Genomic DNA, 15249 nt, shown 5'->3' on the forward strand with positions numbered 1-15249 from the left:
TTTTGAGAAATTTTTTCTTATCGTGACGCGTTCACTTTAAATTATTACATTTCTTTTTCCTTTAAAATTCTACAACAGGTATATTGTTAATTAGAACCATATTCCCTCTCATCTTCTGCTTTCAATCTTTTTACTTGCTTATTATTGTTTGGAGTCTCTTCTCTCCTTCTTTGTATAAGCAAGTAAAAGTACAAGATTAAAAGCAGGTGTAGCACGCTCTGTTATGATCCATACGAGGATAGTCAACCGGCCCGCGATACCGTTGGGTAAGGAGCTTCCAGCGAGACACGCAGAGTTGTGGTCTTTTTGTGTTTAATGGAGAGTCTCTTCTGGCCATTTTTCAGACTAAGACCCGTGCTTAAGATGAAAATGTATCGTAAACTGCTTACTAACTTAATCAATGCTATTTTTTGACTATTGTCTTTCTCCTCTCATTTGAGGGGAGAAGAGATAGGGATATATTCAAGATTTATAACACCCCCATATGTATTCCGCTTATTGAACACTTTCTAATAAATGGTTGTTTTATTTACTATTTTGCATTAATATTTAAGCTATGGCCCATTTTTAAGAATCTGTTCATTGGTTTCGTGATGGTTCTTAAAAGCATACATAATTTTGATTATTCCATTCTATACAGATCCATTGAACAACAAAATCAGTTTTATTTATTACGGCGCAGTTACCAAGTGATGAAGAAGGTGGGGCTGTAGAAGTAGCAGAGCTAGAAGGCGCTATGGAAAGGCATATCATAAAAGTATCCGTTGCTAGGATGTAATCAGTAGCTTTTTTTTTTTTTTCAAGTAGAATCTTTGTGCTTCTGCACTTTTCATTTTCTTGATGATCGCCAAGCTTTCACTCCTCTATATTTAATAGAAACGATATTTAAGAAATTCACTCTTTATATATCCATAGAGATCAAACTTCCTGACTTCTCACATTTGTTGGTGTCTCCAAAGATCTGTACGTATTATTTCATCAATGGCTTTTACTAGCTTTGAACAATCATTACCCTGAGACGGCATTAGAGTTAACATTGTTGACCTTTTCAGTCTCCTTTCACACCAGAAGCCTGCTTTGGACCATGAGGTGTTCATTGTTCTATGCTTAACGTCTGTCTGCTTACTTTTTTGTGGTCACACACGACAAGTTTGACGTTGCTGAGATTGTTTTGTTATTGCCAGTATCGATTATATGGCTCATGTTAGTAGAAGATAAGAGAAGTGGAAATATCATCATGTACAAGATGTGCCACTATGGCCCATGATGGGTTCATTTTTTGGCTGTAAATTCGGACACATCGTTTAATTTCCTTTTTTAGACATAGTCTTTGAAATTCTAAAGGTGCAACTTTCATTTTTTTGAATGTACAAGTGATTCTGAGGCAAGAATAAAAAATATAAAAGATTATTTGGTAATTACATGTACAAAATAGTGTAGATAGCGACAGTAGTGTTATTGTTTATGACTATTTAAATAAAATAAACATGTATGTTAATGTAATCAATCCCTATAATGCATACCTGAGCTACGGATATCATTCGGTCGCATGTGACCTAAACGGACACATGTGATTTTACGAAACATACAATCCCTATCATCCATGAACACACGTGAACTTAAAGTAGAAAATAATAGGCAAGAAAAACAATGTCATCCAATTGTGACCTGTATTCATTCAATCTCCGATGCGATGAAACTGATTATTTTCCTTTCCCTTTATTTTCTTTTACATTTTCTTCTGTTAAAATTATCCAAACACACCGAAAAGCATATCATTAGAATCGACATGAAAAGAAGCATCGATTGAATGCAAAATAAGATTTAAAAATCAAAATGGAATCAAAGGCGACTCCTGACCAAAATACGCCTTCGCCACTATCACTGCTTATTGATTCAATTAGTTGTCTATTAATTAGTTGTCAATTTTCATCATTATGGTCTTCACATAGTAAAGTTCGCTTGTTGTGGTGAGTTTATTTGCAGTGCAACTTTATTCCTTGCTAATGAAAATCTTTAGGGATAAAACTTCCCTAACAGCAAGCACCAATTCACCAAGTAGCGTTGCATTTCGACCAGATACGATTTTCAGCACTAAATTAGTAAGTGGCCAAGAGTATGAAGTTGGAAACGGAGAAGTGAAGGCCCCTTCTGTGCCAAAAAAAGTTGTCGATGCAACAAGGGTAAGAGTCCTTGAGACTGCCAAACGACAATTGCACAAAAGAATGAAAATATCAAGTGCTCCCAATACACTGGTGACTTTCGGTATCTTGGTATATGGTATGTAACAAACAAGTATTTCATTGAGTAGATTTCGTTTTTCATTTCTTAATTTACTATTGCTAATACATTCTGTCTTATAGGTTTCTCCTTTGAGGTTTACATCGTTCGTTTCCTCAATGGATATTATCCATATGAAAAAGTTACTTGGGGAGAACTACCTCGGTTCAACAAAGTTGACGGTATCTTGATACATGCACTCAGATCAATGCTAATTTTGAAGGTAAATATTTAATAAGTTATGACATACTGTGATGATTTATCTCTTATTTGATTTACTTTTATTTTAAGCATTCTATGGAGCAATCTCTCGCTGACCCTGATGTCAACCCTGGCTCCCTTATTGAGAGCAATTTGCTTCCAACGGTATCCTATATCATGGTATATAAGGATGAAATTACAGGGCAAACAGCCAGAGTTTTTTTCAGATACAGACTTACTTGATAATGCATAAATAAATACATTAATCCTTTTTTCATCGTAAGACTCACTATTGTATTTTTTACTTGTATGAACACAAAAGTCGCTTCTAGCTGCGATCAGTCAAAGTTTTCTCTTTATTAATGATGCCTCGGGTACCTTTTGCTTGATTTTTGCCCAACACTTGGTAGCTTTTTCCACGAGTGCAATTAAATACTCCTTTGCTGTAATATATTTAATTATGATAATTTGCATTACATGATATATGTGAGACTTAGTTCATGATGGAGTATGCTCAGTGTATAAATCATCCTCAAATACGACATAAATAACTTTGCATGCGCATCCTCGACAGTCTTGAACGTATCACCTTCTTCAATATTTATATCAGTAAATATATAACATTTCTTCACCGTGTTGTTCCATAAATGTTTATTGCTTATCGATTTATGTTAAATGTTGTGGTATTTGTTCTTATACGAATAGCACATCAGTAAGCTAAAAGGGACATCTATAAATTTCGTGTGAAAATTGGTAGTCGACCTTCACCGCTCCAAGCTTTTTCAGCGATATATGCCTTTTTTTTTTCTGTCAGAATATCCCTGTTTCAAAAAATAGTGCAACCGTTTCAGATTATCTGATGGATAGGTTTATTATCAACAGTTTGAGAATATCACATGTTCATTGTTTTACATACACAACAGACTTGTTATGTGATAAGGAAGACGTTAAATTTGCAAAAAAAAAAAAAAAAAAAAAAAGTTGAGTGTATATTACCCTCAATGTTCTAAATTCGACGCTATCTAAAAGACATGGCTCAACTGCTTGTCTTTCACACAAAAATGCTTGTAAATTTTTTCAGAAACTTCATGACTTAAGCCTCGAAATATCATACTGGACTTGTTCGTGAGTCTGTCACCGAAAACTATTAGAGGTATCTTTGTTCTATCATCCTTAAGAAAGAGACTTTGATGTGTTCATCTGTTTGACAGTGTTAGTGGTTTCTTGTACCATATTTGTAAATAATAACTATCTCTGCTCTATGTATTGTTGCATTCTGCCTGGGTTTCTTTTATTTATTGCCCACCTTCTTTTTCTTCTATTCAATTTCGCTCTTTTCTTTTTTTTTCTCCTTCTTCTATTGCATTTTTTCGGGCTATTTGTCAAAATGTTTGAATATACATCAAGGGTTTGATTGTTTCCCATTCCAATATTTCCAGTTTATCTCAATGACCCTGAAGTTACAGAAATTGAACAAGACATGCATATTGCTTATGAATATATATTAACTGTTTTCAAACCTATTTTCTAATTGTCTCAAACTGAAATACATATTCATACAAAGATACAATCAATACAAAAAAATTGCACGCTCACATGCTTGTGCATCACATTTATTTCTTCTTTTTGTTCTTTTGGGTTTTATCTGTTGATTCAATAAGCTTTTTAGGAACTCCTTTGTTTAAAAAAAATTCAGTCAAATTCTTAATTTGTGGTCCTTGAACCATAATTTCAAATAATGGATTCTTTGGACTCACGCCGTGAATAGGATTGGCTAGAGAAGAAAGAAATGAAAATAAAATATGAGATATTTGTGATAAACAAAGATTGAAAGCTTACATGTAACACTACTGGCACATAATTTAGTAAAATCCTTTACTAACTCTTCAATCTCTAAACCAAATGCTTCTACTCCTGTCACTTTAGTCACTGTCTTACGTCCTTGTCTAATTTCTTGTACAATCTCAATTGATTTAGGGTGGCCCTTTCGAAGCAAGGGATCCTTTTGTCCAGGCAAGAGAATGGTGTGGAAAGGTTGCATCTTGGAACTCAATCGAGCCACTAATTGATCCCGAGCTAATTGATCTATTGTGCTGTATTCAGCTTTCGATAATAGCGCATCACACAAAATAGCATCCAAACGAACCATTCTAATACAATACAGATAAGTTGCAGATTTTTCTCCTTTTTTTTTTTTTTTCGTATGTTTTTACTTTTGATTTTTAGGATTGACAAGTTCATGTTCCTTGACATAATCATTTAATATCGTTCTTAACTCAACAAAAGTATAAAGTGCATCTTTGTCCTGTTGAGCTTCATCAAAGAATCGAAGAATAAAAGATCCCATTGGTTTGAAGAATTCCTGAATCTCTGCTGGCTTCTTCTCTTCATGCGATACTGCAGTAGCAGGTGCTATTGCCACTGAAGGCTGCTGTTCGATTGTTTTGTACTTTGTTACCTGTTGTAAGGTAGGATGTGACCATTGAATGGACATGATCATTGTTTCCCCACGCTGTTCCTTTGTCTTCAACAATCCTGATTTTTCAATGACTTTGAGGAACTTTTGTAATTTTTTCCAGCTGGATTTTTTAATATCGGCTGCTTCAGCTCCTACTGGTCTTGAAGGCATGATGTAAGCAGAGTAAAAGGAAGATGCAGAAATTGGAAAGATAGTATTGTTATCTGGTGTGATCTTATAGACAAGAGCATGGTAAAGCGATGTCTTTAGTATATCGTCAATCTCTGTTATATTATTAATTCAAATTGCATTTCGTCATTTGTTTTCCTTACCCTCTATACTCAATTGCTTAACAGGTTCCTGTTCAACTAGCTTTTCTTCCTTTTCTTCTTGTTCCTTTTCATTTACTATCTCTTCTTTTACTTCTTCGCCTACTCCTTCTTCATCATCACTTTCATCTAGTTCTTGTGATAATTGGGGTGGCTCAGATTTGTCACCCATAGTCCATAAATAATCTTGATAAACATGAATGATATGTACAGCCTTTCCCTTCATACCAGACCTTGGTTTAATATCTGAAGTGGGTAGTATCATTGTTCCTATTGCTAAAGGGTATCTATGATAAATAGATATTTTAATATTAAGCTGATATTGATATATCATTTCTTTTACCTATATCCTTTCACAGTAATAGCTACTAAGTCACCCTGATTAAGCTCCGGCAGTGTACCAGTGGGTCCAGGTACTAATCCAGGTATCATCAAATCTATTGCTCTGTTGGTATACATCACGTACACATAGTAATTTATACAAACCTGCTCCTTCAATCAGCTTTTGAATAACAGGTGTCCAAGTATAAAGGATAGGAAGCATATCAGGATGTTCCCAAGTCGTATAAACTACATATAATTAAATTGTGTTATTTACCTAATTTTTATTTTTATTTACCTGTTGGAATAGGAGGTAGGTTTTCAATCGAGATCCATAAAGGTTGGTGATCTTGAGAAACGTAAACAACGCCTGCTGTCCCATTTTGTGCTATAAACTTGGCTGAACGTAGATCTTCTGGCATCAAAGGACTGTCTTTTAAAGAAGGATAAGCTTCATATGCTTCATTTTGAAACCGACGACGATCAGAGGAACGAAGTGGGCTGAATGTCTTTAAATTAGCAATAGGCTTCTTAAACATGCTTAAAATAGTCTTTTTTTTTGTTATTCTGCGTTTTTTTTTTAAAGTAAATTGCGGGTTTTTAAAATTGAATTGGCGGTTTTGGTTACAGTACACTCTTTCCGGAAAGTAAATTCACTCAATGGCGAAAACAAATTCAGGCTGTGCAAAAAATGTATTCGTCCTCTGAAGGAAAGTCAATTCATGTGATGACAGGAACAAGGTTCGTGTTCTACGAAATATAAATTCGTCTTGGCTGACAAATCATATGTCCTGCTGCTTGTAGGAAAAGTCTTGGCATCGTTGGATATAAAAGACCACGCGTTGTGTTTGTCTTTGTTTTATTTCTTTTTCACAATTACATCACAAATCACAGATAATGAACATTTAATTCTTGTTTGAAAATGGGAATGGATCTGTCGTCGACGAGTATGGCAGACCTGAACCAATGGATTATATTGTTGATGAGGAACAGTTTCGTCTTGAAACATTGAGCTCTCATTCACAATACTTAGCTCAACTGCCTCTGGAAAGCGAGAAAAAGATAGATGCAATGCAAGTAGAAAAGAAGGCAAAGTCTAATGGTGATGCCATTATGAGGGAAACTTCAGTGAAGCGAAATTATACACGCTATTCTGATCAGGACAAAGTGAGGTTCTTCAAGCTGTTGTTTGAGAGGTGCTTGAGTGCGGCCGCTGCTGCAAAGCAACTTGGGATTCATGTTCGTACAGCACAAAAATGGGCTGCGGAATACGAGAAAGATCCTGACAGTATCTTTGAGAAACGGAGAAAGACTGGCCGTCCACGTATTCTCCATGACGAACACAAAAACGCTATTCTCGAGTGCATTGATGAGAATCCTCCCATCGTCCTAGACAAAGTAATGAAGAAGTTAAAGCAAATGTTTACCAAATTAAAAGTATCTAAAACTACTTTGTTTGATTTTGTAAAACAACATTGCAATTTATCTCTCAAGAAAGCTCAACTTCAGCCCATAGACCGGAATAGCGAAGAAAAGATTCAGGAGCGCTTGGATTGGGTTCATAAATGGGAAAAAACAGACATGGATTTTACGAGAAACTGTGTCTTTCTTGACGAATCTACTTTCCATATTAATTTGAAACGTAGTATGGCTTGGTTAAAGAAAGGTGCACCAGCAGTGGTCACTGTTCCCAAAACACGAGCGACAACAACAACCATTTTGGGAGCGATTTCCGCTGAGGGTCTAATCAAATGCAGCCTTAGACTTCCTCAGCCTCCATCTAATAAAAAGAGAAAGCGGGGAGATGGCGTTGGGCATATGAGCAAAGGAACGGTTACGGGACACTATATCAGCTTTCTAAAAGCTACAATGGATGAAATGGACCGGTTTCCGCACATGAAAGGTCACTTCCTCGTGATGGATAATGCTCCCATCCATACATCAGACAATATAGCCAAATACGTAGAATCTCGCGGTTACCGTTGTGCTTATTTGCCCCCATATTCTCCTGAGCTCAATCCAATCGAGCAATTCTGGTCAGTGGTCAAAAGCAAAGTGAAGCGCAATAAATTTCTCGAGAAGGAAACTTTGATGACCCGGATCAGTGAAGCTTCCAATAGCTTGAAATTAAGTGATTTAAAGGGATTGTTAGACATTCTCATAAATGCTTGGATAAGTGTCGTAATAGGCAAGCGCTTTAAAGAAGCTTTCAAGGCGAGGATTTCTAACAGAAAAAAAAAAAAAAAAAAAAAAAAGAGAGAGAGAGAGAGAGAGTCAACGTCATCAACCACAATTTTGAAAAAAAAAATCGGAAGAGCTTTTTTTTGTTATGAACAATCGACATTTATTAATTTTATTGATTGTGCTAATCGTGATAGGAATCATTTTTGATTTTGTGGTATATGTTCTTCAAACTATGGCTGTTCGAATACTCTGTGAACAGACCCTTCTTTCTTCCTTCTTCCCAACACGCAGACCAGTTCATTCGACCCATATTGTTTTGTTTCCAAGTATTGACAAATGTAACCAACTCTTCGGCTTTGGTACCTGAAGAACAAGAAGCACCATCAAAATCTGCAGGAAGTTCCATGGTGTTGTTACTTCTGGTGGTGTGTTGCTTGGTCTCTGTTTCATTATGTCATACTTCCTTTTGAGGCTCGCGCTATAGTGTCGTCCTGCATCCGCGTATCATTGCGCCCGTTTGGGGTTATTGAAAATGGTCGATGATATCTTTTCAAATTGGTTTTGCGTTGCTTGACAAATCGTTCGCAAAGCTTCCACTTTGTCATTCTCTGCCTCCCTATCGTTTTTGACCATTTCCATTGCTACTAAGTACAGCTTTGTAATGGTTGGGTCGTCCCACCGGTCAATGCTGATAATGCTCTGTTGGCCAGACGTTAAAAAATGGGCAAAAGCGATCAAAGGATCCAACGCATTGGTATCACTATTGTCAATAAATGGATCGATGCTTTGCTTGGTCAGCATGAAGCAATTTGTTGCGAAGTGGCAGCAAGGTGTTTCCAGTAGATATGGCCTGTTTTGCATAGCTTTGAAGAGATCGTTGAGAGATTTGGATTCCACTTTAGAGATGCAGACGATAAATAGCATTGGCAAGACATGGAAACGCTTGTACACATTCAAGCAATACTGTACAGCTCGACACATAAACTCGCGTGTCACGGTATGCTGTATCTCTATTATCACAGGGGGTAAGCGGGCAAGATCTGCTGAACGAGGCATGTAAAGAATGTCACATTCCGTACCATCGACAAACATGCTGTCACCTGCTGTGTAGGTGCCAGGAGAAACGTCTAGAAGTGAAGTGGTGATTAAGTCGATAATAAACTGATTCTTGGCCATGATTTTGCTTATTCGATCCGAACCTGGTATATAATCGCGTGGCAATTTATACTGCAACAGTTCTTCTGGTACTACAGTAATAAAAGACTTGCTTATAAGTGTCAGAGTTATTGTTTTATATTTACCTTACTCGTTGTCATGATAATTTGGGAACACTGGGAAAAAAAGTAAACAGTGGGGGAAAAAAAAGGTAAACGGTCCAATCTAAAGTCTGTTTTTTTTTTTTTTTTTTTGTATGTGGATTTCATTCTAGTGCCGCCTCCAGACGAGCACGAAAAATCTAAATGACCAACGATAAATGTTAGTCACACATATTTGAAAACAGTTGTAGTACATACTTACATTCCATGGTTCTTTCGCTCAACAGTGCTAAGCCACCTGATAAAGGTGACCCACCAACTACCAATGCTCATCCACCAGCGAGCCCCACATCAGTTCCAAAAAAAACAACTGCGGTGTTATATTCTAAAGCACACCAACGTCCCGCTAAAACTCGAGAAAGCTTGATACACAGCAATGCCAACTTGACCACTTCATCTGTAATGAGTCCAGATCTTGCGGATTCCAATACACCACCACCATTAATAATTGAGACCGTCTATTGGGGTGTATCTCAAACACCCGGTAGCATCTTTTTTGACATTTCTTCTCGTAAAGAAGTAGATCGAGCAATCTATAAATTAGCATTCTACCAGTTCCAAGATTATGTTGGGCTAGTTGTTCATAAGTCAGGCTCCAACCGCTACTTGGAAGTAAACTTTGATAAGGATGAGTTTCGTACAGCCGCTTGTACTCATGGCCTTCACTTCGATGATGGGCGAGTTATCATACGCCCTACACTTGCTTGTAGACCGGGCTCGATCATTCGACGAGTCACATTGCAACGTCTACCCTGGTTACGTCCACATAATTTGCAGGAAGGTTTAAGACGCACCTTGTCCAACTATGGCTCTATTCGAGATGTTGGAATTGTCACCGATTCTGAAACTGGTGCTTTCCTGGGATCAGGTTACGCCGTGCTAGATTGCTCACCTGATCCCTCTCAACCTGACCCTTTCCTGGATTTGACCTACGTTATCCCCTGGGTTGACCCAGAAACAACATCGACTACAGAAAACTCTATTTTTATTCATGCTTACTGGAAGGAAATGCCTACTTATTGTAAATATTGCCATGAACTTGGACATAGCGCTTCCAATTGTAAGCAAGCTCCAAGTAACAAGAGAGTTTGTTACTACTGTTTTAAACCTGGACATATCCGCGTTCAATGTCCAGATAAGATTTCGCCTGCCAAAAGACTTCGAGGCTCGACTAAGAAGAAACCCACCATCGATCTTACGGAACATAATCTCAGTAGCTCATCTACATCGGATAAAATTTCAGAACAATCTGTTCAAGCTAACGATCAGCCTGTTCTTGAGCCACTTAACATTGATGAAAATGATATTTCCCTACAGAATACTCACACCATCATGGTGGACATGAACGCAAATACAGATGATTTGACCGAATTACAAAATTCTGATGATTCACCGGAACAATTGGTCGTGGATATGAGCGACAGTACTCCTTTGCCCGACAGTCAGCCCGAACTAAAATCAACAGACTCATCTTCGGCAGAACTTGATATCACTATGGATGACAGTGTCTTCCTTGATGAGGACGACACAACCCATTCTACTTGGGCAACATCCAATGTAGATATCAGCACCTCGAATACGATTGGGGAATTATCTCAAGTTCAGATAACAACAATACCGGCTATTCAAAAACGGTTGAAGAAAACAAAGACTCCGGCTATTGGAATACGGAAGAGTGAACGCTTAAAGCGGCCTCCTGCCATACTAGATTTATAATTTTATGATTAATAATAATAATCATCGCAAGGCTTTATCGTTACTCTCTTTGAATGGCAATAGTTTTTTCAAGGTTAGTAACCCTTCTTCACGACATCATCTTATACGGTACATTCGTTCAAAATCACCTACTTTTGTCGCTCTTCAAGAGATCGATCAAAGTAGTGATTCATTTCAACATCAAAACATTTTACACCAGCAGTTTTGTTGTCAACAATCCCTGTGGACTGAATATTGCGGCCTCCTTTGCTTCGATCCTCAGTTCATTCTATCTCGAATTCCTCTTCCTGAGGATTCACGTTGTATTCTTGCAAAAGTAACTCACATTGAAGGCTCTATGGATCCGTTTCATATCCTTGTTATCTATGCTCCTGCGTCGTCTTCCAAAGCACGCGCAGAATTTTTTGATACTATTTTAACTTTTCGACAGCTATCACCTTACGACACACTTTCCTGTGTTGATCGTATGATTACAGCAGGCGATTTTAACTATGCGCTTCCATCTTTTTCGACACCTCGAACGACGCGTCATCCACAACATTGGCTTCATTTTTTACAATGTCATTTTCGAAATGTGATATCTGAACTACGTGGGTTAGATACACCTACATTTCGACGTGGAGATACAACTCGCTCGGCTATAGATTATCTATACATATCGCTAGATTTATCCGTTCACTATGTCGATGCTGAGGTCGAATTCCTCAACCCTCAATGGACTGATCATGCACTTCTTGGGTTAACGTTTCAGATGGATCTATCCACTACTACAGGACCTGGGCTTTGGCGTGCTAACCCAATTTATGTCGCTAATAAGGATTTCATGAGACAATTTGATCGCATGCTGAAAACCTTTACGAACATGAAATTCACTTTTCATCGCTGTCACCACAAGAATTATGGGATATTATCAAAGCGCGGATCAAGAAGTTTGTTAAAGGTTATGGTCGCCAACGCGTGTACTGGAGAAAACAACAACTGATTGCACTACAACATAAACGTCAACGTTTATTACGACAAGCGATACCCACATCTATCCTGTCAATTCATTTGCCTCGAGTTGAACGCCAAATTCAAACCCTTCAGGAGGAAACAGTTAAAATCGCTATTTTGAAAGCTGAACGTACTTGGAGGGAACGCGGGGAAACTGATGCCGGATACCTCAAGAAATCTGCGTCAGCTCGACAAGCCCAACGATCAGTCCCAATGCTGCGAAATCCCGCCACGGGCGACATCTGCTCTAATCAGGAGCAAATGTTGGAAGTAACACAACACTTTTACGCCAATCTCTATGCGACCGAGCCTATATGCCTAGACTCAGTGGAACGAATGGTCTCTCATATTCCAGATGCTTGTAGTCTCCATGAATCTGATGCCAATTTCCTAATGTCTCCTTTTGATATTGATGAAATTGTTGCGCAAGGATCTCGAGCCCCCAAGTCCAGTAGTCCTGGCCCTGACGGGCTGTCATATGTGTTTTTGAACTTGCTTTTTCAACAACCCCAGTACACTGAACTCATCGTTCGAGTGTTTAATGATGCCTTATCCAAGAGCCTCTTCCCGCCTTCTTGGTTAGAAACCAGCGTTTGTCTATTGCCAAAAAAAGGAGATCTTACTTCACTGAAAAACTGGCGTCCAATTACATTGATTAACTGTGATGCCAAAATCTTCACTCGTCTGCTCAATACTCGGCTTGCTTCCATCATCTCTCCTCTGATATCCCCTAATCAGAGTGGGTTTATGAAGGAAAGGTTTATTGCTGACAACGGTGCTTTGGCTCAAATTGCATGCGAACAAGCATCAGCTCGTCAATCGGATGAGGTCGGTTTGCTATGCGATCAGGAGAAAGCCTATGATCGAGTGCATCCTACCTATCTTCGAGCCATTTTAACACGCTTCGGATTCCCAATGGGCTTTATTGACTCAATCTCTAGTCTCTTTTTTGGTACTTCTATGAAAGTCAATGTGAATGGCTATCTTACTCAACCAGTTCCTCTTGGTCGTGGTTTGCGGCAAGGCGATCCCATTAGTCCATTATTATTTAATTTGGTCATGGAACCTCTCATTAAATCCATCATTCATTCTGATCGAATTCAAGGTTTCCTCCCACCAAATATTTCTCGTCCGTATCTCGATTCATTTACGCTACCTCCGCTAAGGGTCCTAGCTTATGCTGATGATCTGTTAATTTTTCTAAAAGATGTCTATGATTTAGCTGAAGTACAACAACTTATCAGTTGCTATAATCGAGCTTCTAACGCCAAAATGAATTATGATAAGACGGTAGCCTTCTCTGTCTCTGGTCGTCACACGCTCATTGGTTGCCTGCACTACAATCTTACGGTATCTCGAAATGGCACGACCGAAACGATCCTGTTCCTTTGACATATCTAGGTTATCCCTTGATATTCTCAGCTTCTCAAGGAATTTTTTTTCAAGAACGCCTTTTTCAAACAATTAGTCGCGCTTGTGATATTCATAAACAACGTCAACTGTCGGTGCGAGGTCGTGCAACGGTTCTTAATACTCTAATATTGTCGACCCTTTGTCACATATTACGAGTTACTTGGATACCACAGCGCATCCTTGGTAAGATTGGCCAAATCTCCAGAGACTTCCTTATGTTTCGAATCTTTCCCCCTATCGCTTTTGATGTACTTCAATTTCCACTTCAAAAAGGCGGTCTGGACATTCTCAATCCGTCTGTGCAACAACTGGCTCTGCAATTTAGATGGCTTACACCTCTACTACAGGAAGCAAGACCCTCATCGATAGTGTCTCAATGGCTTGGGGCCCACATGATTAGCCTATCTACTGTACCAATCCTTGATCAACGATTCCCGTTCACCTTCCCGGCATTGCGTCGAGGTCTTCTACACTCACGTCGACCAGGCATCTGTTCTATCCTATATCGTGCTTTTGACGCTTTATTTGGAAAAGCTTTAATTTTGGACAAACTGAACGTCCCTCTGGACTAAGCCCCTCATTTATCGCCGATATTTTGCTTATCTTTGCCTTTGTCTGCGGTGGTTTCGTGGTCCACACAAATTCATACTAAAGTACAAAATACTTTTGACTCTCTTCTTGTTCAAGATGCTTTCTTCTATAATCATGAGATTCTATGCTTGTCTCCTCGATCTTCCGACTCCCTTCCTATTGGTCGCTATCGAATTCTGAAGTTTTTACGTTGGATACAATCGGGCGATGTTATTCCCTTACCATTTTTCGCGTGCCTGTGCTTACCATTGACATCGAATTCTGATTTTCATTCATTTGGACAGCTATCTTTTGATAACTTCTGCCGATCTCTGGTAGAACCCGCTATTGATCAACAGACTCTTATAATCATGCCTAAATACTTCCGAAAGAAGCGTTTAGACACACTGGCACATTCCATTTCTTCTCCTACAAACTCCTTGAGACCTGTCTCCTTCTGGAAACGGTTCTGGAGTATGGATGTTCCTTTGGCTATTCGCAACCCTTGGTATCGCCTCCTTCACCATAAACTACCAAGTGCAGCAGTCATTCACAAGATGATTCCTGATCTTTGTGGATCTTCTTGCCGGCTATGTGCTCCTGTTGATGTTATGGAAGATCCTGACCATTTTCTTTTTTTATGCCCCAAGAAGCTCACCATCTGGCGTTTGATTTGGTGTCAGTTTTTTGGTGTTGTGGACGTCGAGCTGTCCGCTATCTGTCAAGCTTTTTACAATCTGACCTTTCCTCGACAGAAACTTCGATTCATCCAAAATGACACTATCGTCGGTTGCACTTTTCTTGGGATATGGAAGGCACATTGGCGATTTATATTCGACGACGTTCCTTTTGATCCCACTATTGTTCATAACCAAATTTTGCTTACGATTGCATCAATGCGATCTAATGCACTGCACTCACTAGTATAATACTCGCACATCTTCAAGTTGATTAATTTTCCTTTTGTCTATCCGAAGTCAAGAAGTTCACCGCTGTCTAACACGTGACTTTATTCATTTATTTATTTTAATAAAACTGGCTTTCTAGCCCCTACAAAAAAAAATAATATTGTCGTGTTTGGTCATTAATGATGTCTTTATTTATTATTTTATTAATACTTTCAGTCCAGCCTACAGAATAGATGGAGAGTGGAAAAACTTGTCAGACCATACAATATATATAAAAATAGTCAGCGAAAAAAGATGTTGTTCTTTGATAAGAAAATGATGCTCTATTTATACGATTCATGCATGCATAATATTTCATGTCATTGATAAATTAATAATGAGTATGATATAATTGATGACAAATGGATAAGGGCTACGTGTTCTTCTATCATAAGTATTCATGCATAATGATGTATCCATCATTCATAACTCGATATGAAAACAGTATTAATAAGCTACATGTAAAATATATTCAACAGATAAACTACAGGTCAATTCGGATCATCTTCATTAAGGATAAA

General features: G+C 38.3%; 8 protein-coding genes across 8 annotated transcripts; 5 read left to right on the forward strand and 3 right to left on the reverse strand.

The window, feature by feature from the left end:
• Window positions 1–495: 495 nt before the first annotated feature.
• Window positions 496–1203, reverse strand: RO3G_01420 (uncharacterized protein; the record flags this gene model as incomplete). Its single annotated transcript, XM_067656011.1, has 5 exons — window positions 496–509; window positions 687–767; window positions 827–863; window positions 940–961; window positions 1127–1203. 5 exons carry the CDS (start codon window positions 1201–1203, stop codon window positions 496–498), a joined length of 231 nt encoding a protein of 76 aa, XP_067512112.1.
• A 633-nt stretch (window positions 1204–1836) lies between these two features.
• On the forward strand, window positions 1837–2724 carry RO3G_01421 (uncharacterized protein; the record flags this gene model as incomplete). The annotated part of the gene is made up of 4 exons (XM_067656012.1): window positions 1837–1951; window positions 2104–2280; window positions 2364–2503; window positions 2572–2724. The coding sequence occupies 4 exons, from the start codon at window positions 1837–1839 to the stop codon at window positions 2722–2724; spliced, it is 585 nt and encodes a 194-aa protein (XP_067512113.1).
• Window positions 2725–4094: 1370 nt separating this feature from the next.
• RO3G_01422 (uncharacterized protein) lies at window positions 4095–6128 on the reverse strand (the record flags this gene model as incomplete). Its single annotated transcript, XM_067656013.1, has 7 exons — window positions 4095–4255; window positions 4321–4631; window positions 4695–5223; window positions 5272–5555; window positions 5612–5684; window positions 5755–5838; window positions 5888–6128. The coding sequence occupies 7 exons, from the start codon at window positions 6126–6128 to the stop codon at window positions 4095–4097; spliced, it is 1683 nt and encodes a 560-aa protein (XP_067512114.1).
• A 532-nt stretch (window positions 6129–6660) lies between these two features.
• RO3G_01423 (uncharacterized protein) lies at window positions 6661–7328 on the forward strand (the record flags this gene model as incomplete). The annotated part of the gene is made up of 2 exons (XM_067656014.1): window positions 6661–7053; window positions 7236–7328. The coding sequence occupies 2 exons, from the start codon at window positions 6661–6663 to the stop codon at window positions 7326–7328; spliced, it is 486 nt and encodes a 161-aa protein (XP_067512115.1).
• Window positions 7329–8277: 949 nt separating this feature from the next.
• Window positions 8278–8949, reverse strand: RO3G_01424 (uncharacterized protein; the record flags this gene model as incomplete). Its single annotated transcript, XM_067656015.1, has 1 exon — window positions 8278–8949. One exon carries the CDS (start codon window positions 8947–8949, stop codon window positions 8278–8280), a length of 672 nt encoding a protein of 223 aa, XP_067512116.1.
• A 347-nt stretch (window positions 8950–9296) lies between these two features.
• RO3G_01425 (uncharacterized protein) lies at window positions 9297–10805 on the forward strand (the record flags this gene model as incomplete). Its single annotated transcript, XM_067656016.1, has 1 exon — window positions 9297–10805. One exon carries the CDS (start codon window positions 9297–9299, stop codon window positions 10803–10805), a length of 1509 nt encoding a protein of 502 aa, XP_067512117.1.
• A 1386-nt stretch (window positions 10806–12191) lies between these two features.
• On the forward strand, window positions 12192–13190 carry RO3G_01426 (uncharacterized protein; the record flags this gene model as incomplete). The annotated part of the gene is made up of 1 exon (XM_067656017.1): window positions 12192–13190. One exon carries the CDS (start codon window positions 12192–12194, stop codon window positions 13188–13190), a length of 999 nt encoding a protein of 332 aa, XP_067512118.1.
• Window positions 13191–14152: 962 nt separating this feature from the next.
• On the forward strand, window positions 14153–14710 carry RO3G_01427 (uncharacterized protein; the record flags this gene model as incomplete). The annotated part of the gene is made up of 1 exon (XM_067656018.1): window positions 14153–14710. One exon carries the CDS (start codon window positions 14153–14155, stop codon window positions 14708–14710), a length of 558 nt encoding a protein of 185 aa, XP_067512119.1.
• Between the last annotated feature and the right edge of the window lie 539 nt (window positions 14711–15249).

Source organism: Rhizopus delemar, genomic scaffold, assembly GCF_000149305.1.
Source record: "Rhizopus delemar RA 99-880 supercont3.1 genomic scaffold, whole genome shotgun sequence".
NCBI classification, from domain to species: domain Eukaryota; kingdom Fungi; phylum Mucoromycota; class Mucoromycetes; order Mucorales; family Rhizopodaceae; genus Rhizopus; species Rhizopus delemar.